At 42.1% G+C, this 22,243-nt stretch overlaps 1 protein-coding gene across 1 annotated transcript in view; it reads right to left on the reverse strand.

Annotated features, from left to right (window-relative positions):
- The window catches only part of COL4A5 (collagen type IV alpha 5 chain), a 448,329-nt gene that overhangs the window by 289,486 nt on the left and 136,600 nt on the right, over positions 1 to 22,243 (reverse strand). The window contains exons 5-12 of the mRNA XM_086918465.1: positions 18,622 to 18,666; positions 18,154 to 18,216; positions 14,883 to 14,936; positions 13,149 to 13,175; positions 3,004 to 3,084; positions 1,678 to 1,740; positions 917 to 952; positions 786 to 827 (exon numbers count right to left, since the gene is read on the reverse strand). Coding sequence (XP_086774591.1) covers positions 786 to 827; positions 917 to 952; positions 1,678 to 1,740; positions 3,004 to 3,084; positions 13,149 to 13,175; positions 14,883 to 14,936; positions 18,154 to 18,216; positions 18,622 to 18,666 — 411 coding nt within the window. The remainder of the gene's footprint in view (positions 1 to 785; positions 828 to 916; positions 953 to 1,677; positions 1,741 to 3,003; positions 3,085 to 13,148; positions 13,176 to 14,882; positions 14,937 to 18,153; positions 18,217 to 18,621; positions 18,667 to 22,243) is intronic.

Below are 22,243 nucleotides of genomic sequence, written 5' to 3' on the forward strand. Positions count from 1 at the left end.
CCCCAAAAGAAAAAAAATCAAGATTTTTGAATTTGGCCATCTCAGTGCAACTGTACCTCTTTTAATATCTTAAGTCAGTCGCGGTAATTTCCGTCAAGCACATCTCCCAGAGGAGCGTTGTGTTCACTTTGTTAAAAATTTGTCAGCATTTGTTTCTCACCGGCCCCTCCATGTCATTACCCTCACTGGATGGGTCACCTGGCTACTACCTGGTATCAATCTGATGACTCAACTGCCCCTCTTACAATGCTGCCTCATCTCCTTTCTGCCAGAGTGAGTTATGACAATGCGTTAACTATAGACCTATTGCCTCTATTCTGTGAAGTTTCGAAGCCTCATTTTCCACGCCTCTCTCCAGTAGACCCCACTTTTTTTCATCCCATGCCTCTCCTATACTTTTCTGAGCACACCTGATCTTAAAAGATTTTACATCCTTATTGCATATATGCTTCTGAGCATTAAGATTACTGTTAGGTACTTCTGATCATTAAATTGTTGCGTGATAAGTTACGGTGTTTATCAGTAGATAGTTTTCACCTTCCTGTTAAAACACTCAGATTAGTGAGCCCTCTTTTTGCATTCCTAACTCTCCTCCAAGACACTTTTCAGTCTTACATTTCCGAGACTTCTTTTTCCATCGAACATGCAATACATTCTCCCATCTCAAGGCATCCAGCTGACCTGCAAACTGCTAGGACCTCATATCTTTCTGTACCCCGAGGCAACTCTGTGCTTTGCTGGCATGTAATAAATATCCGACAAACGACAGGAAAGCATGCTCTTACCTTTTCACCCTTCGGTCCTTGGAAATTCAAACCCATATTGCCCTGAAAGTGTCAAAACAGATACTAATTAGCACAAAGAATTTTCAATATTAGAATATACGAAAGAGCACAAATGAGGGAACGGGTATTACCTTTGGCCCAGGATCACCAGGTTGACCAGGTGGTCCCTGAAAGAAAGCACACCAGGTGTTAGCCATTCACAGACAAAACAGGAAGACACACTCAGATAACATGTCTCTCGTCTCTTGCTCTCACAAGCGCATCCAACAGACATGAAACAGCCCCATGTCAAGACATTGCTCATTCAAGATCCATAATGTAGACAAAACGAGCTGATGCTTCTGTGTGATTTGCAATATGATTTACTCTTATTTTGATTGGCTGTGGGCTTTGGCAACCTTCATTTATGAAACCACATGCCCACCCAAACATTAAAGAAATACTTTAGGCAAGAAACCTTTAATATTTCCAATAACTTTACCTTGTTAAAAATTACTTCTGGTCATCTAGACACAGGAGGAAGATTTCAACAATCCTGGCCACTCTCTCCTATGGCAGCCTGATTGCTGTGGGTGCTGATGGCTCACCAATGACAGCAGGTTGTGTTCCTTCCTGCTGGACTGTGTCTTTCAGGTTTCTGAATATTAAGACGCGTTGTACTACCTACATCCACTTTGTACCCACATCAGTTATAAGTGTGTTGCAAACCCGCCTCACATCATTCATCCACGGATAAACATTTCAACCCACTGAATTCATTCCAATGGTACACTAGGATTCCCCAGCTTCTCCAAAACATAAGGAAATAAAATAGCCTTCATAGTCAGTTGCTATAATGTTCAGTGGCTGAAGTATAGAAACAAGCAGATCAAAAGCAATTCAGGAAGCCTACCGTCAAACCAGGCGGGCCAGGACGTCCAGGCGGTCCTTGTACTCCAGTCGGCCCAGAGGGCCCCTAAGGAAAGGCAAAATGTTATATTTAACACAGCTGACTGACCAAGTCCACTGATTCCCAGTCCCAAAGCCCTGGCTCTGAAAGTTGGAATTTTTGTTTCATAAGTTTACTTCTACGCTTGAAGCAAATCCCCAATGTATATGGAATTTACAAAGGATTCCAGGATTGCTGAATGAAATATATGACTGTCCTAGATTACCTTAAGTACTCAAAGGCATAAAATATACACATGGATTTCACATTGGGTCAAACAATCTGCATTTGCAAACGTGACCCAAAGGTGCATTTACACATTTACCTTTTTCTGTTTAACCACGACTAAAACAAATCTTTATGGAACAGCTCCTTCCATGGATGTGGGTTGACCACTCTGAATTTGCATGCATTTCTTGGGTGGAAACCGGTCAGCAAAGGGTATGCAAATATGCATCAGCTTGTGGGGTTTCACTTATTTCAGCAGGTGGGCTAACCCAGATGCCCTCAACCGCTTCACTGCCAGTATTCATGTGTTTGCACTTGAAACTGCACTAATCCTTAATCTTTCAATCAGCTTTGGAAATTCTGGATGTTTTGTGAGCTGAGACCCTAGTGGTAAGAACCACTGATGTAAGCGAAAACTACACTGCTGTTCTTAAAGGATATCGATAACCTGGTTCTGTCATTGAAATACATTTTCATTATGCACACAATTAACACACAGCTGCAACAGGGTATGCAAGGTTTCGCCTTATTATATTATCTTCATCTATTCCAATAAAAGCTATGAAAACCTGTCTTAATCGTGTGTCTTGACCTGACTATCTCAATGACAGACTTTTCTTAGCACACCCGAAGAGGGCTTCCTTTGCATGAAACCACAGCACATATTGGGCAATTCATCAGCAAAAAGTCAGGCGGCATTCCTAGGACTCAACGCTGAGCATATAAAGTAAGACTGAGATATATTTATTCATTTGGAGCATTTATATAGCCATATATGTCACGTACTGGTCACTGCAAGGCACTAAGAAATAACATTACATTGAAATCTTGCCTTCTAATTGAGTTAGATTCACTGCAAGGTAAAAGTTATTCGTCGAACCCGGTTCACTAAGTAGACATCAAAATATAAATTACCCTATAATTTCTAGGACTATAAACTAACTAGCACTTTTCAAAACTAAAAGGATAACAAAGAGTAAAGCGCATAATATGTGAGAATAATTCCATATGACAGGTAGGACAATGTAAAGCAGCTTCGATGGAAAGGTTCTGATTACTTACAGGTAACCCTGGCAGTCCTGGCAGACCGGCATCTCCTTTCTGTCCTGGCTGTGATGACATAAACACATCACCAGGTTCGCCCTAGAGGGGAAATACAAGTTCAGAGGTAAGGGTGGCTTTCAATGGACTTCACACTCTTCTCCAAACACCTCTTCAAAGCAGCTGAAATTAAGAAGTTCTATTCAGTGGGTTGCCATATTCAGACCAAACAAAGGTGGGAAGGCATATTTTCTGGTATATAAAGATCAGCTGTCTTAGCTTGACACCATTCATATCTGGAATGTCAATAAACTGACTTCTAGAACTACAAACACAGAGTGAGCTCTGTCTAACTGAAGTAAGCTTGAAACAGCCTTAGATGTGCAGTTAGCTTTATGTTGTTAGAGGGCAGGTTTGCAAGAAGTTAGTGCAGCCTGGGCCCAAAATGTGATGTGGGGCCCCCTGGATGCTTCTTCCATTTTGGCCAGGGGCCTAATCGTGATAATCTTTTCCGGTGCAGCGAACAGTCCAGCTCCAGTTTTATGTGTCTCTAGGGCGTGAAATCAACTCATGTAACCCAATATCTATCTCTATGAGTTAGTCCTTTAGATCTTCAGGCAGCACAGCCCAGAAACAGGGGGAGGCAAAGCTTGCCCACTGTTTCCAAGCTGTTCTATCTGAAAATAAAGCACCAGCTCAAACAAATATTGTGATAAATGAATTTACGTTATGCCCCGCAGGCGCATACACTTGGCACAGAGCTGTGCGCTGCACCAGGAAGGCCCGTACAAAAAAGACAAACAAGCAAGTCTAATTTTCCAAGTGTGCTATAATTAGTGTGAATAAGGTAAAACTTAGGCACCATGATTGTTCCTTTTTTTTTAACAAATCTCATATGATAAGATTAGCAAACTGCTGTGAACAGACACTTGTCTTCCCACCTCTTGGTACATGTCACAAAATTTCTGCTAATCTTGACTTAGGTTAGTTTTTTGGGTTTTTTTAACAAAAGGAAATATTAGACGGTATAAATAAAACTCCATACATCATTTCAAAATAGTTCTTGCCACCATAAGGTTCGATTCGTTTTATAGACACACTACAGTTTATAAGGTTTGCGCACTATCTTAGTCACAAGAGTAGATTAGTTGTATAGGAGCATTATACTATGTTGTTCGCACTTGTGAAGGATGGTTTTGTAAATACAAGTGTGCAACATTCCTAGATTCAGGACAAATCACAAATAGATTCAAAAGTGGAGCGCCACATCACTTTAACGCTGCGGTGCTGCGGTGCTGCATTCAGATAGAAACTTCAGAACCAAGTGGCTTCGGCACCTCATAAGATGGCCGCCTTCATGTAGAGCTCTGTGACGGCGCCAGGATACGGATATCCTCCTGGCGGTTCTACTCATTCTCCGTCCCAGTAATCCACACACCAACGCTCATTAACAAATGCTGTGCCCATTGGAGTGCCTACATGTGTCCGGGCTGAGCATTTTTCATATTTTTCTTCCCGCTCAGCCGCTCCTCATTAGTTGCTGCCACCAGTTTGTTTTTCATATTTTCGCTGGCCAGAAACTCTCATGCTATATTTTCCAACTTAGGCATGTTTTGCCTCTTTATTTCCATGTATGCTCTCTGGTGAATGCTGGTAAATGCTAATGTTGGAAACCCATTTCTCCATGACATCATTTTTATTCTATTTTTCTCTTTGCAGTAGCTGCTCCCTGAGGTACTTTTTGACTTTTTGTCTCTACTAAGCAGTGTGTACTAAAACACGTCTTTTATTCATAAGGAACTTCCTGTAGCTGCGTCCTTTGTGGCAACTGCTCGCTCTACCCGAAGTACTGGTACTCCTCTTGACTGTTCCACATTAGAGGATTATAATCCTTTTAGTATCCTACAGGAAAATATGGAGGACTTAGACTCTGGTCATTCTGCCTCTGGTGGCGCGTTGTCTACTTTGTTTCAAGCTGCCTCTAAATTGTCACCTAAAAAAGCCTCTGCCTCATCGACTGTGTCAAGCCAACGTGTCAAGAAGAACCCACCTTCTCCTTCCACTTCTGCAACACCAATCTCTATGGAACTAATCCTTGAACTACGTGCTCTCAAGCCTTATATGGAAGAAACTAATATCCATCTCCAAGGTCTCGAAGACAAATGGTCACATATAGAACAAAATGTTCATCACCTGGAAAGACGAATTAACTCTGTTCAGGCTGTTACCAATCAAGTACCTTCTATGCATCTAGAGATTTCTCCCCTTAAACAGCAAGTGGAACATTTGGAGAATCGTAATCGACGCAACAATTTGCGCATTTATGGTCTTGCGGAAGGTCATGAAGGTTAAGATCCTCTTTCCTTTTTTCAATCCTTTCTTCCGAGTCTTTTGGGTTTTTCTGACATTCCAAAATTGAATATCCAGAATGCTCATCGCTTGGGTCAAAGTCCACGATCATCTTCCTCCTCAATCAAACCAAGAGGTGTTATTCTATATTTTTGGGAATACACCAATTTGCGTAAGGCATGCTGCCAGACATAAAGGGAACATTTCTTGGCAAGGATCCAATCTCTTCTTCGTTCAGGACTATGCCACAGCGACAGCTGACAGAAGGAAAAAAGTTTTGGACGTGAGACCTGCTCTTCGTAGTTTGAACGCTAGATATGGTTTGTTCCATGCTTGCCTTATGAAAGTGACTTACAACAATAAAACCACCACTTATGAAGATCCTGCTCGCCTACAACACTTCCTGGATAACTGCAAAGAAGGAAACATGGATGTCTCTCATTCATCGATGATTTGATTGTTTCCTTGTTTGTTATTATCTGTATTCTACTTATATTGTTATCTTCTATTGTTCCTTTGGTGTGCCTCTTGTTGTTTGTTATTATATACATTTTACTTCTATTGTTTATTGTTGTTTTGTCGTACCTTTTATATCCAATTGTTTTTTTTACTATCAGGTGCAGTTTGTCATGTTTTTTCCGATATGTGATGTGGACTTCCAGCCTGATCGTGCCGTCATCTTTATGTGGCTCTACCACCCTCATGTTCATTATTTTATTTGTTATATCCTTTTTGTCTTTCTTTATTTTTTTCTATGTACTGTTTTCCTTCCAAAATATCTCCTCTATCATATTTATTCTTTTCTGCCTCACTTTTTCAACTCTTTATGTGTTTTCCAAATTTCCTCCCTGTCCCTATTTCCTTTTTCTTTTCCTCTTACTGGCCTCCCTCTTTATTTCTCACTATTACTTCGTTTTCGATCTTTTGTCGCTCTATTTCCTACTTTATATCCTCCTTTATTTATATTGTTACTCTATTGCAGTGTTTCCCAGACTGTTGTCCGCGGACCCCCAGGGGTCCGTGACACATTCCCTGGGGGTCCGCAGGCAACAGTTTTAAAAGCACAGAAACGTTTCTTGAATAATTAGCAGCTTTCCAGCAACAATAAAAGTGTCAAGAGAATGCCAGTGATTAATGTACCTGCTGGAGCTGAGGAGAGTTTTGTTCAGTTGCAGCTTTGATTGAACTAATGTAGCACAGAGGGTTAATGTGCCTACTGCAAAGAACGTGTATCATGCATTTGTCACAGCAATTTTTTCGTTACTGTGCACTTCATAAGTGACAATCGTAATCTAGCAGAGGGACCTATAAACTGTCATCAAAGAGCTGCTTGCAAACTGCATTGTACCAGTTAGTAACTTATATTTTTACCCAGTTATTCATTATCCTGATGCTGCTAAAAAGATTTTTTTGGGTGGAAATACATTTTTAATGGTAAAGTCAGTGCTAGCCACTGTGTTATGTTCTGAATCCTGAGTTTGTGCTTTTCCAGACCGAGCACTCTTTAAACATTTTATATACACACTGATTTACATGTATGATTCAATGTCTCTATATGTGTGTGATGTAAAGTGCTCTGACATCCTACATTGGTATGAGAGATGCTATCAAACAAATGAAATACATGTGACAGAATTACTTCAATATAAAATACTAAGCTCCAGATGTACGATCTGTTTTTATATGCACAAACGGGTTCGCCACCCGTTTATGCATGCAAAAACGTATTGAGCCATGTACATAGCCTATTTCGCGAGTCACAATTTGTTTGCGACTCGCTAAATAGGTTTTGCAACCTGCTATTTAGAAGGGGCATTCCCTTCCAAATAGGGAGTCTCAAAACCAAGTACAAATGTTTTGCGGTCGCAAAACAGTCGCAATTACCACCTACTTCAAGCAGATGGTAATGCATTCGCAAATGGGAAGGGGTGCCCAGGGGACCCCTTCCCCTTTGCAAATGCATGCAAAATTATTTTTTAAGGGCAGGCAGTGGTCCCAGGGACCTTTGCCTGCCCTTAGAAAATGATTACGAAAACGTTTCATTTTCTTTTTTTTTTTAAATGCATGGTAAACAGGCTGCATTTTTTTAAACTGCTTTATTTAAAAGCAGTCCGAGACATGGTGGCCTGCAGAGCCCAGCAGGCCACCATCCCTGGGAGGGCTGGCATTCCCAATGGGCTCGCAAATTGCGAGAGGCTCATTAATATTAATGAACCACACAATTTGTGACCCCATTGGGAAGCCCAAACAGTGTTAAACACACTGTTGTACACTTCATTTAGCGACTCGCAATTTGCCACTCGCAAAGAGTCGCCAATTGCAAGGCGCTAATTGAAATGGTCGTACATCTGGCCCCAAAATCCTTAGTACTTTGATAATTTGTTTTGTGGGCACACGTTTGTATTTTTTTTAAATTACGGTTTTAATTTTGAAATTTAACTCATACAAATTGCTTAGGGGTCCCTGGTTTCCAGTGGTGACTCAATGGGGGTCCTCAGGAGTCAAAGGTTTGGGAACCACTGCTCTATTGGATTCCTCTTACTGGGGAGAATTACTTATATTGCATTATTGTATTTTGTTAATTTGCAGTTTTTTCATATCAAGCTCTTTTACTTGTTTGGATTCTTAGATGTTGTTAAAAGTTTTATCACATATTGCTGGTTTGAAAGTTGATATTGTTTTATAGCAAGAAATTTACGTGGCAAGTAAAGAGGTAGCTAAGCAACAGCGACAATGGGTGAGTCATATTTTTGCATCCCCTGGTTCTAGGAAACGAAATGGTGTAGCTATTCTTTGTTATAAACGTTTAAATGTCCAACTTATACACCAAGATACAGATTCTGATGGTAGATGGGTTTCTGTTTCCTTACTAATTAATAAAATCCCTTTGACCATTGTTAATTTATATGCGCCCACTACCCATGATAAGCTTTTTTGGCCCCAGATTTTATCTAAATTTATGACATATACTGATGACTATTTGATCCTTGGTGGAGATTGTAATATGGTTGTTGATCCTTTTATAGATAGACATTCTAATTCCAAATGTATTCTCTCTTCCATTCACACTCAATTTACCTCTACTATAGCTCAAAGTTCCCTTGTTGATGCTTGGAGATTATGTCACCCCACTCTCCAAGAATATACTTATGTTTCTCTGGTCCATTCCTCTTAGTCACATATAGATTACGTATTTACCTCTAAAGCCCTTTCCCAACACCTTTCCCATTCTGACATAAGATCTATCTTGATTTCAGACCATACCACTGTAGCCTTAGATCTAGACTTACTCCCCCCATTGAAGGTACTCGGAGATGGAGATTTAATAATTCCCTTCTCTTGGATCCTAAATTTAAACCTGCATTTCAGAAATTTGCTGACACCTTTTTTATAGAAAATAATCTCCTCATGCCTCTCCTCAACTTATTTGGCACACTTTTAAAGCTGCTTCTAGAGACTCTAGAGACTTCATTATTTCATTATTGCCCAGGAGCAGAAATCCTCCTCTCAAACCATTCAACTACTTAATTTGCGTATTAAGCAATTGGAACACTCTTATTATTCTACACAGGCTCACTTTGATTTGAGTGAATTTAGTAAGGCCAAATTTGCTTTTAATAAAAAAGCTCGCAACCACTCTTCTCTTCTGCTCAAGATGACCGCACACAATTCCTAAATTCATCAATTTGGTATAATAAGAATAACAAACTTAACAACAGGTTTATTTTTTGGAAAGATTGGTTATGTTATGGCCTTAAGTGGCCTCATCAGCTTTTTCAGGATGGTGTTTGTATTCCTTTTGCCATAATTTTTCCTGCTTTTCTCTTCCCTCTTCATACCAATCCAAATATATGCCTCTGATTGGATTCGCTCAAGCCTCTTATAACACTTTAGCTTCTGATCGCATACTCACCTCTTCACCTCCTATCACAAAATCCTTTTTATGTAACTCCCTCTCCGCATCTTTGATTGATAAAAATGTAATGGACATCCCTATTACTCGTGACATATCACAGGTGGAATGTAGTTGGGAATCTGATTTGGAGGAATTTTTTCCTATTCCAAAATGGAATAAGATTTGGACTAAAGTAAGGAAGTCTTCTAGAGCAGCCAACAATACTCAAACTTTGTTTTTTATTTATAATAGACTTTTCATCACTGTAGCTAAACTACATACTATTGACCCTACCATCTCCTCTGGTCCTGTACTGCCCTCTCCGCAGATCTCAAGCATATGTTATTTGAATGCCTAGCTATTCATACTTTTTGGACCCAAGTTTGGCAACAAATTAATTCCTTTCTCTCTTCCCCATATTTTTCTAGGAAGCATCTACGAAGTTTGGTCCTCTCATGTCACTGACATTCATATTATTGATTTACTTATAGCTGTTGTGTTTCAGCAAATCACTAAGTCATGGAAAGATGCCTCTTCTGTATCTTTTTAAGCATGGTGGTATGGAGTTTGCTACAACCATATATTCGATAGGGCTTATGTACACCCAATCACGCTAGCTATTAAACAAGATATACTTTGGATACCCGTTACTGAGTTCATAGATGTATCAGCAACACTACCATCTGCACATAACCACTACTCTGAAGAAGTATCCAAACCTCCCTGACTTTATAAATGCTGTTGTTTTTAATATTTTTATACTATCATTATAGATCTATTTAATGTAGTAGGATCTTTCATATATAACTATTGTTTTTTGCTTATAACTTTAACGGACCTTACCCTACCTCCCCTCCCACTTTTTTCCTTCTTTCTGTCCCCCTATGTTTTCTCACTTCCCTCCCCTTTTATCCCTCCTTCCATAAGCTCAAGCAATACTATTCAATTTTTATAAAATGTGTTTTGATTATTGTATTATATTTTCTCTTTTTACCAAATAAAATTCCTTTAAACTTAGAAACTTCAGAAGCAGGTCTATGGTGCTCTGTGCTCATTAAATGTACAGAGGGAGGAAGAGGACCATATTTGATGGAAGTATGCGGTCTTCTCCGGATTGTTTTGAGAAACAACATTCGGATCCACTGTAAGCCAGATTTTTTTTTTTTTTTTAATATTCATAGTCAGTGTCAGGAAAACTTGGCCTGTCTTTCGCCCTCCGATTGAGCTTGCGCATTCGTGCTTAAGCAGTGCTGTATCTAATTTGGTTCACCTTGTTGAAGGCTATACTATAAAACAACCTAAGGCATGTTAACATAACAGCACAATCAGCCTTGCCCAGGTTCTATTAAAAAATGTGTGGAATTGAGCAAGGTCTGTAAGGGTGTTGCGCAGGAAATTAGGTAATCCTTCTTATATTTTTTAGATAGTGCGTCATCCTCACTTTCAGTACAGACATTGAAATCCTTTTTAACTGTCCTTTAAAGAGCTTGCAAATTAAGTGGATTATCTTCACCAAAACAATTGGATAATTGTGACTTGCAATACTATTAAGTTTATCAGACATCTAGTGCTTTTTCCTGTAAGTTATAGTTGAAAGTGTGACATAGCTGTTATTTTAATTTTGTGATTTGCTTGGTTTTTTTTTAGACACATTACTTTTGGCAGAATTAGTCACTTTTTGAATGAGCTTTGGTTTCAGGCCAATGAGAATTTGTTTCCAACACTTGAGTATCGTATAACAATTGATATCATCCCTGTTAGATTTTCTCATTAGAGTCAATGCTATCAGATTTCCCCTGCAGTTCCTTCACCTTAATAACCATATGCTGGAAATCAGAAGGAGTTCAGAGTTCAGAAGGATGGTGTAGACTTATTTATTCGCAATGTGATCCAACACAGAGTCCACACTTTCTCATTTCTTGCCTTCAGGTAGAAAGTGTTGAGGACCCTCTAAAATCAAACAAGTGCTAAATTCTCTGAGTTACTTGACAAAAAAACCCTAATATCAGAGAGAATCGCAACCCTTATCAACTGGAACACTCATGGGTCTTTCTCAAACAAACACATAACAGTATGATCAATGCAAACCCTAATCACTGATCACCCTCCAGAATCTCAAAATAAATACCTAAATAACCCACTATACAAATATACCAGATAAATCAGTACTCAATATAAAAAAGCAAGCCCAAAGTCAACCCTTTTCAACATCATCAATAGCCAAACAGAACAGCCTAAGCTGGAACAACTACTATCACCTGCCCACAGGTAATCAACTTTCAAATTTCTTTCTACTCTTTATACTTTCTCAGATTGCATCATACCTCAATATTAAAATAAACCTTCATGAAAATAACCACATTTATAGCTAGGGATTATTCTCTCTAATGCCTTCCAAATTAATGACAGTCTCCTTACCCCTATCCTCTGCATACCTTAGTGCCTCTGTGTTCACCCTTCCTCTTCCCATGTCTGCTGCATTACTCTCCCCTAAACTTCAGTATGCTTATGAATAATAAACTCTCTTTTCGAGTAACTATTCCTGCATTATGAAAAGCTTTCTAACCTCTCTACTCATCCAGCTTCCATAAACAACAACTTTTCATTTTGTTCTAACCTCTAATTCCTATCTCACAATAAGTAACCTACCCACTCTGTTTACTCATCCTTTTTCCATTTGCAATAGCACACTCTAATAAATACAGATAACTCTTAACTTAATACACCATCACTTGAGAATTTAGGAAACTGACCAGTTTTCTTGGAGCACAAGACTAACCAAATTACCAACAAATCTACAACAATAATTAATAACCACTGGATCAATCATTAACTTTAGGGGTTTGGAGTAGTGTGCTACCCACCACAAAACACTTCAATGCCAGATTAGGAGTAGTAAATGCTAATACAAAATAATAATGATTTCCTGCACTTCCCATTGCCATTTAGAATGCGTGAGTAGCAAAATGATACAGTTTATACCCCAATAAATGTTAGGGAACTTTTTCCCCTATGGTATATTTGGGAAGAGTTCCATTTTAAAAACATCGCTCTCATAAAATGCTACACATTCTGATAGAATCTCAACCAGATTAGTGCTTTCAGGGAATACCAAGATTGGACTGTATTTTGAGGTCCACAAGTTTGAAGTTAGTAGTGAATTCTTTGATGCAAATTCCCAAATAACAGAAACAAAGCGTAACTCTACAAATATTAGCTTGTAGCAGATACTACCACGCGATCCTGTTTACTAGGGAGTAATGACAGTCAGCATATTTACCAGCCTGACTGACCCCAAGCCTAGGTCCATATCCATGCACCTGGACCTCAAGTTTCAAAGAAAAAACAGAATTGGAATCAGTAGATATAAAATACAAGCCTATCTAATAAGTGTGAAGCCCACCTGTGATCTCACATCCTTTTGTTTGTTACGAACTCAGCCTTTGGAGCCATACTACCGATGCCACACACTAACCAGCAGAGCTGGTGGGACTGTGATGGGGGAAGAAGGTTTCCACACATTGTGGACCAAGTTTATTTATTGAATGTTGTGGGAAGTTGAGCTGTGGACCATCAGAAGACCAGGTCTATCCTCTCAAAAAGAGGCTTAATCCCTTGTGACATTGTTGGCATGAAGATTGGGCTGGAAAAAACAGAGCTAACATCTACATTACAATTGTTTGTGGAAAGCAATACAGGAGGTCAAGCCACGCGTACAACAACAGCTAAAGTTATGTGCACCCGCACGATGCAGCGCAAGTGTTCACTGCAAGATCATAAGTGGCACTGTCAATGGTTTGCCACTGGAAAATGATTCAGATTCAGTGGAGATTTAAATTTTAGAAATTCAATTAAAATTAATATTACAATATTTTAATACAGGTTATGCTACTTTTTTCATAAGAGAAAGAAAAACGCTTACCTTCAGACCAGGTAGACCTGGGGGTCCCTTTAAAGAGAAATAGAATAGACCTTATATTAATATGCTGTGAGAATATTATTCAGATATTTATATTTATGAATTAAAATAATAGAAAAGCCTGCACTGCCGGAACAAATCAAAAAGATTAGGATGGGGAGAGTAAGGGACAGCAAACAGAACAGCTCAACCACAGTCTCCTGCCCAATGGAGTCTCTCATAGCTCTCTTAGTATCCGAATGTTCTCCATGCTGGGTCTACACTCTCCACCCCGTTCCAAGTCGATGTCAGGACCTTAAATGCAACATAGAGCCTGATTTAGAGTTTGGTGGATGGGTACTCCATCACAAATGTGACGGGTATCCCGACCACCGATTTACAAACGCCATTGGATATAAGGCACTTCGAATACGACGGACGAGGTATCCGTCAGGTTTGTATTCTAGCCGATGGACTCTAAATCAGAGCCCTAGCCCTGTTGCCGTCATACACTTTCACTTATTTTGTCATATGTTAGAGTTCATTCACGGATGCAATCCGGGTTTAATTTCAACACTAAGCCGGCCAACTTCTGCAAACCAGCAGCTTTAACAACCAGAGAGGTTTTGAACCACAAGCGTCCTTGGTTTCTTCAGGTTATTACATGACCTGTGCTGCTGCCCAGAGGGCTGCTCCACATTTATGATGGAGCAAAGAAAAGGTATTGGCTTTGTATATGGGTTGCCGTTTGCACCCTCTTACGAGCACGCTGACTGGTAAATCTGGAGGGGTTACAGCATGGGCTTCTAAGACCTGAAAGGAGTGTGTAGTCTACAGAAAGTCTCCTGCAAAGTCTAGTGAGTCAGCTGCATCCTGGCTTTTGGAAAGTATGTTTCCACCACCATATGACAGTGTTGAATGCACAACATGTCATTCCAAATCCAAATGAAATACTGCAAGAAGCAACTCACCAAGCATCTAGGCACTTGTTGCTACATATCACACTCACAGCAAATGAAATGTCAACTCTTTTTAAAGCGAACTGTGGTGTGGCAACACAACACGGTCTAATTTAAGAAAAACATCTCAGTGCATGTTGATGCATCATACAATGCAGCGGAATGGTCAATAAATAGTAAAACTAGAGTCGAAGCGGTATAAATCCATGTAGTGAGATATTTTTAGTGAACAGGGAATAGCCTGTCGGTATGAAATGGCAATGGCAGTAAAGAGATGTGTTGTTTGGTGCAAAATATGAGTCAAAGAGCGAATGCATTCATGGACAAGAATAGAGATTCACAAATGCTTGTCACTCGTGCAAAGAAACTAGAAATCAGAGTATTACAGGGTTTGTTCCACAGAGCAGGGGCAGGTTCCAGTGATGTAAACACTTCTGTGACATATGTTTACCATGGGATGGTTCCAAGTGCACTGAGGTAAAGGTCCCTATTTCCTGTCCTACCTAGAGACATTAGGAAACATTATGAGATGTGCATTTCAAGCGAAGGGTTTTACCTTTCACTTGCCCTGACCTCTGGACTGGATTGTAGAAACTTAATACAAACTGGCACAGAATTAGCTAAAAGGGTGGCTGCACATCTGGGATTTTTTCTCTCCGGCTCAGTGTTCAATTGGCCAAATACACTAGGTGCTTGTTCTTTGGGCGAAGGGATGCTATTTCTGTGGGACATGTTTACTACACAGCAGAGATATTTGAATCAATTGTAATAGAATGAACTAGGGTAAAGTCATACTTACGGGATTACCCTGTGAACCTGGAAAGCCCGGAGCACCATCATAGCCACGATCTCCCTAGAAAGAAGGAAAATGCACTGTAATGTTACAAACAACCTTTTTACAGACAGAGAAGACACATCTAACCTTACTTGTCATTTGTGCATGGTGCACAACAGATCAGTAATGCAACCTGGTGATATCAAGCTGATAATCAGAATGTGTGTTCTATTATCATTTTAAATCATGTGTCAATCATTAGCTCCACTGACATAACCACTGAACCTAAGATTGCACCAAAACATTCTTCAGCACAGAAAACATGTGGGACTGTTCTTCAAAACCCATGCAATTAAAGGAAAGATATGTCTGATCCTCAAACAAGTAATCCAGCATAAAGACGCAGCGATGAAGGGGGCAGCTCTCAATACTTGTGAGGAACCGAAACCATCAGAGCCTTCACGCAGGTGACATGGTAGACCTCTCAAAGTACAATCTTATAGTCCAGGCTGCTTTCACGGAAACAAAAGAGAAAACAGACTACCTGCAAACCCGCAGGTGAAAATAATAGGGATAAAGCAACCGCATCATTTATGACTGCGAGCGCTCCAGGGATCTTTGCACCCCTTAAGCAGCAAAGTCTTTTTTGGCAGCACACGTAGCCCAAACTCAAGTGCTTTCTATCACTGGTCCTGGTTCTATGGTTTTCTGAGCTTTTAATAGGAAGTTATATCAGAAACACAAACCTCAATCTATATTTCCACCTTTTGCATTGGTTGGCTGAATGTGATGTTCTGCAGAAACCGACCGAGGCTATGCAACCATAATGGCCATTTACCTTGCACTAATGTGCTTTTTGGAACTAATGTCTCCATCAGAGAGACTGTCTAGCTCTTGGACCTTCATGTATCAAAATAATGCATTCTGGGTAATCAAGGTTCACATTAATTCAAGCAGTCAGACTAAAGCTCTTAATTGTTATGGTTTATGAAAGGAAATCAGACTGTTAACCATTCTGCTGTCATCAACAAGAGGCACATAGCTATACATACATTTTTCATAGTTCCGCACTCACTCCCCTGTCACCACTAGTTCACTCGAAACATGGAAAGAGAGCTTTTTACCCCTTGCACTTAATATTCTCTAATGCAAAGTTTACATTGTGGGCAAAAATAGGAAACAAAACCCTGAAAGCGGTACCACGCCATGCAGAATAATAAATGCAGGTCACTCTGTTCCAAATCTATGTTATGCCCCACACAGAGTCCATATGATTAATCCATACTTAGATTGGCAAAGCACATTCACTTCCCATCGCCTTTTATTAAGCTGGATTCCAGTGTAACTGCTTGAAGAACAAGAGGATGTTGTAACCTTCTTAGCTATACATTTCCTAGAAAATCCTTACATTGTCTTACACTGAGCAGCACCAACGGTGAGTAGACACGTTGACACCTCACTCATTTTATCGCCTACAATTACTTCTTTCCTCTTTTACTGCAAGTGTGCTTGGATATGGATATCAATCTTTGTGGAAAAAATATTGCTTCTGACTGCCCAGAGCCTTCAATACAATGGAATATCTGTTCATCCAGGGTACAGTTATCTGTGTTGCTCCAACTGAAGCAATACGCAGAGACTTGAACCTGTTCTCAGGACTGCTGTTTCACAGCGGAATAATCTAACCAGTCTGTTCTCCAAGCTGTGACCTCTTTCAGAACACCCTCTGCCAGTTCCTATTGCAGAACTCCCTCATCTCACATGGAGAATAAACTGGGTCTGGGTCACCTGCTTAGACCTCTGCCTCCTAAGCATCTGGATAGACCATTAGCACAGAAGTTCCATTAGCAGCCATATTAGCCAACAACACACATTACGAAAAGGTGGTCCCATCATCGCTCCTGATTCAATGACTACGAAAGAAGCTGGCATTGGATGGGACTCTACCAGATATCGATTGCGCAATATTGAGTTTTCAAGGAAGAAGCTGAGCCTCAGCTGTTGGGTGATCTAGAGGCAGCTTGCTTCTTTGACCCATCCAATGAGGCTTTAGGGTGCAGGTACAGATGGCCAATGATGATCCTTGGTCCATAAATAGGGTGCAGATGTTCTCATCATGGCTTTGGACACATGAGAAGCGTTCAAGAGAATTGAGAGGGGTGCTGCTTTCAGCGGGTTGTCTTATTCCACAGGGAATGTACTAGAGCAACAAACAAGCTTTCACATCTGCAGAACTAGATCATAATTTAGCACAGTATTATTTTAGCACTACCCCAAAAGTAAAACTTTAGAAACCAATAATACCAAGGGCAGAACAAGATGCCAGCAGCGAGTGTACAATATTTCCAATTAAGTGAGATGATGTTAGTGCATCCTGAGGGAATGCAGACCTGCAATACTTACAATAATCACTGTAATGTGCAACTATTACACATAGGTCGCAGATGTGGTGGCATTAGTGGTCAATAACATGTTAATTCATCGGATCTGGGGTTCTGGGATGGTCTTTCTGTGGAGTATATCCCACAGTTTCAGCAATTACTGCACACACTTAAATCTAGTGGCTGAATTACAATGTTCTTGCATTTATTGTCATAAGCCATACTTTAAAAATACAGCTGCAGCAGTATCTGCTAGCAATTCAGGTCTGCTGAATTTCAGCTGTGCTAGAAATGATGTTTAAATCTTACTATTGAAGTTGTAATTCAAACATGCATTATTCAAAGAGTTCTACGCCCTGTCTAAGTCCGACAAAGCACCTAAGCCAGTAGTGTTTTTCGACAAGCGCTTTATTATGCGTTCACTAGTTCTCAATTTACATGTTGTTCTATACATTTATCTCAATCTATTTGGGCTACATTTCTGACTTTTATGGATAGTTTGATGTGAAGACCTCATGTTTTACGTGATATCCCTCTTGCGATGTGGCGTGGACGCATGACCTACTGCAGATGGCCATTGTGCCTGTAGCACTCTGCCGACTCATGGACAGATGTAGTTACAGAGGTTTCTCATCACCAACATTAGTACTTCAGAATGCACCTACTCAGTTCGACACCTGCGAGAAAGGTGCAAAGATGAAGTGATAGGAGTAAAATCAATACTTCCCTTTTCCCAAAGATCAAGTCGACTAAATAATTCCTAATGATCTGCTTTAGTGATTTGGAAGACAGTTTTTCCTTTAGAATTATGAGGCTTGTTCTTCAAAGCTTTCTCCAAAAGAATACAGATGTTGAAACAAAATTTGGACACAGAGTTACCTCAAGCAAACAACATTTTATGGAGGGAAACACACCTTTGTTCCATTGCATCCAGGGATACCAGAAGGTCCAGGTGCCCCATCTTGGCCAGGAAGTCCCTTTAAAAAATAAAGTGAAACAGAATTTACAAACATAACCTTTTATAACAAAGTCCAGTATGATATTAGGGAATATTGCACAAAGCTAACGTAACAAAAGTGTAATATTGAAGGCATAGTTGATGAATATATACGATCAGCTTGGGAAATATTATGCCAGCCTTACTTAAAAAACAAGTTCAATCTCGATGCAGAGGGGACCACCCTCCCCCCCCCCCCCGCCCACCACGGTCGAGTTCAGTGTACCTTAATGTACATTCATTGAAATGTTTACAATAAGTAAAATACAATCATCCCAACTTTTAAAATTATAAAACTTATATAAGGTGTTAATAGTGAGGAACAATAATTACGATTACTATAACAGCATCAGAATATGCAATATTGATTATAAATGTTACTTACCGGAAGACCTGGTGTTCCTGGAAATCCAGGAAGTCCTGGAGGTCCCTGGAAAAAAGAATACTTAAGGTTAGAACAGTTCTTGGGGAAGTTCACTTGTGGCCACAGAGTTCCTACTCCAAAGATGGACTTGATAAGACAATATCAGAGTCATCTTGCTGTTGGAGCAGCTAAACCTTGCTACTAGCACAGGAGGGAGTGAGGAGGGGCAAGGTATGAAGGAGGGAGGAGAGGAAGGACAAGGAAAGAGTGGACAAAGATGCATCACTGCAAAGCTGTGATTCACAGGTACACATATATCATCCAATCCAAGTTAGCAAAGTGGATTGGAGCAGCAAAAGATGAACAAACTGTAGAAGGCAGCCCTGTACACACGGTGCAGAATCAAATCAATATACACCAGCTTTACACACGTGTGATGTTAAACACAACTTTTTCAAATGCCAGAAAGGGCACACTGTTGATCTACTTTTTCATCTACTCCTCGCCACTCAGTTTGACCTATTTCCCCAGCCTTTTCTTTATTCAGAGTTCTAGAATGTGGGGACAAAGCACACATGATAGGCTGTTTTCAGGACTCAGTGGGTTCACAAATTTTCAGTCCAATCTGTCCTTAAAGCAGCCCTTAGGAAGCAGAACACACAGTTTTCAGGCAAAGAACTGATTTGTCTTTGCAGTGAAATAAGTTGCCTTGTGCCACATTCTGAAACACCAAAATATTTCATGAGTTTCTCTTAAAACTGTCAGCCTTTTAGGAAATCCTTTTTAGAATATTGTGCTGTAAAATAAATAATTTGGCCATATTTAGAAAACAAATCAATATCTTTTAAAGGAGGGGCATGGGAGGCCGCGTCCACATACCGAGTGGGATTGCTAGCTATGCCCATATAGTGCAATATGGGAATGGCATTAAAACATTTTCCACTTTTAATTATAGCTCCCACTACAGCACTACCCCACACTTTGTCCAATCCTTGGAGAACATCCTTTGATGTCCTCGAGTGCAGTGTCCAACTAGTACCACCTCCTCTCTAAAACTATCAGTGCATTGTATTGCGAATTCCATTTGTAACTGGCCTTCACTATACCTCACTCTAGTTCATGTACTAATCACCTCTCAATTCTTTGTTGCCCAATTGTGGTAAGAACTGTAAACTGACCACACTTTTCCATCCTCCATTGTACGACTTCACAAGCACAAACTATCAGTGACACGTTTAACTTTCCTCGTGTCCTTGCTACCTCCTCTTAAGAAACCCATTTTCGGAACCCTATCCTTTGACAATCCTGGAAATACACACCACGCTAATTTGTGGGATGCGTGATGGCTCCCACTCTTTTCTGCCTTTATATTAACGGCTCATTAAATACCTTTTAGGCATAAAGGATACAGACGTCCCAAGGCTAGTCATAGGAAGAGTGCCTGCATTAATGTTTGCGGACGACACTCTACTGTTGTCTCGAACAGCAACTGGTATTCAACGTATCCTTGATGGTTTTGCAGATTTCTGTGAACTAAGTGGTCTAGAGATTAACCTGGCCAAAACTAAGTTCATGATCCTTAATACCCCAAGGTAGACGCAGCCAAATCCGGCTTTGAACCGTACACCCCTTGAGAGAGTCAAGACCTTCGAATATCTTGGCATTACTCTCGAGGAACACCTGGGGTGGAATGTACAGATAGCCAAGTCTGCACTGAAACTGACTCAGACCGTGGGCGGGATTTCCAAAATGTACAGAACATCCTCCTGTAAGCCGGCTGCTCCTGTTGTTGATATATACAAGGTCCAAGCAAGATCAGCCGCTATATATGGGGCGGAACTTTGGGGACACTATTGGTCTAAAAGTTTGGCAAGGGGGCGTGGCCAAGATGGCAGGGTGAGCGGACGCTTCCTCCCGTAGCTCCTCCGGCCCGGCTCAGCTCGAGCCCCGATTCCTGCGCCTCTCTCCCCCCGGGCTGCACTGCGGGCGAGAGAACTGTGCCGGAGTTCCTGGGGCACATTTTGGTGCCACTTTGACTTCTGGAGCCCCGAGGGAAGTTCCCGGAAAGTTTATTCGGAGATCGCTCCGAGGATTAGAGCCCGGGCCGCCCCGAGGAGAGGAGCCTGGAGGCGGAGCGTAGTGCGGCGCTGTCCGCGCACCTTGGCTGGCCCGAGTGCTGAAAAGCGGAACGCCGGAGATCTCGAAGGATCGGACTAGGCGGACTCCGCGGAGCGAGGTGGCTTCCTGGCGGTGCCCTGGTGGCAAGCACCATTGCTGGGCGACGGACTTTAGCTCTGTACCGGCGACCCCCCCACTGCCCGGGGTCTCGAGGGGCGACGCCTTGCGAACTCCGCGCCCGGAGGTGCTGGATGGCGGAGTTCGAGCAGTGCCCGAGCCGGGCAATCGACTGGTGATGGGGGGAGGCACCGGGTTTGCACTTTCCGGACCCGTTATCATTTGAGAGTTGCCCACGGACTTGCTGGCCCGGGCTGCCTTCTTGGGTCCCACCCTCCCGCCATCTTGTCTTTGTGTGGCTGAGCCGGTGGCCCCTGCCCGCGCCCTTCGCACACGGGAGCCTCGACTCGTTCTGGCGCCAGCTCATCTACTGCCCTCCCTGGGAACACGAGACGGGAGGCCTACTCTTCGGACATTGCTGCCTGCCCTGCTGGCCCGAGGGCCGTCTTGCCCATGCCCGGACCGCCATTTTGTCACCTGTGACGCACCACCCTTGTCCTCGGCGAAGGCCTCACATCTGGTGCCCGCGAGCGATGGCGCTCGCCTACAGCAACTAACCCTGGGCTTTGCCGGGCCCCAAGATGACTGGAAGACGTGGCGCGGCACGGGGTGATCGCACCTTGCCGGAAATGCTCGGCAGGTCCCAGCAACTACGCGACAGGACGCAGCCGTCCCCGGGGGCCTCCCGGGCATCAACGGAAGCAACTGCGGGCGAGCCGCCGGTCACGCGGTCCTTCATGGAGGACTTATTCACCTCCCTCAAGGAGGAATTTCAGACTCTTAAGACCGAAGTGGCTGGAGAGGTCCGGGAGGTGCGCAAGGAAGTCGAGGGCCTGGGCGAACGGGTCGAGACTGTGGAGACGGCGGCTCAACGCCGCGATGAGGAGATAACCCATCTCCAACAGGACATCCTCCGCCTCCGGGAGCAATGTGTCGAGCTCCAGGCCCACTCGGAGGACCTCGAGAACAGGTCCAGGAGGAACAACATCCGGGTCCGGGGTGTTCCATCCGCCGATGAAGGTGCGGACATAGTGGCTTATCTGCAGGACCTGTTCCGTGATATCTTGGAGGAGGGAGCGGATTTCCCCATCCGCATTGACAGAGCACACAGGGTGGGCCGCCAGCGCCAGTCATCGGCACCCCCGCCTGATATCCTGGCGTTCTTGCCGGATTTCCCTCTAAAGGAGCGCATCATGACTGAGGCCCGTAGGAAGCAACCACTGACCTTCCGCGAAAGACCTGTGGCGCTCTATCAGGACCTGTCTGCCATCACACTGCAAAAGCGCAGGTCTTTCCGCATCGCTACGGACTTTCTGCGAGAGCACGAGACAGCCTACTCCTGGGGTCACCCCTTCCGCCTTATCTTTCGTTGGAATGGGGTACTGCACCAGCTGCGCTCCTTACAAGA

This window comes from Lissotriton vulgaris, chromosome 4_1 (genome assembly GCF_964263255.1).
Source record: "Lissotriton vulgaris chromosome 4_1, aLisVul1.2, whole genome shotgun sequence".
NCBI lineage: Eukaryota > Metazoa > Chordata > Amphibia > Caudata > Salamandridae > Lissotriton > Lissotriton vulgaris.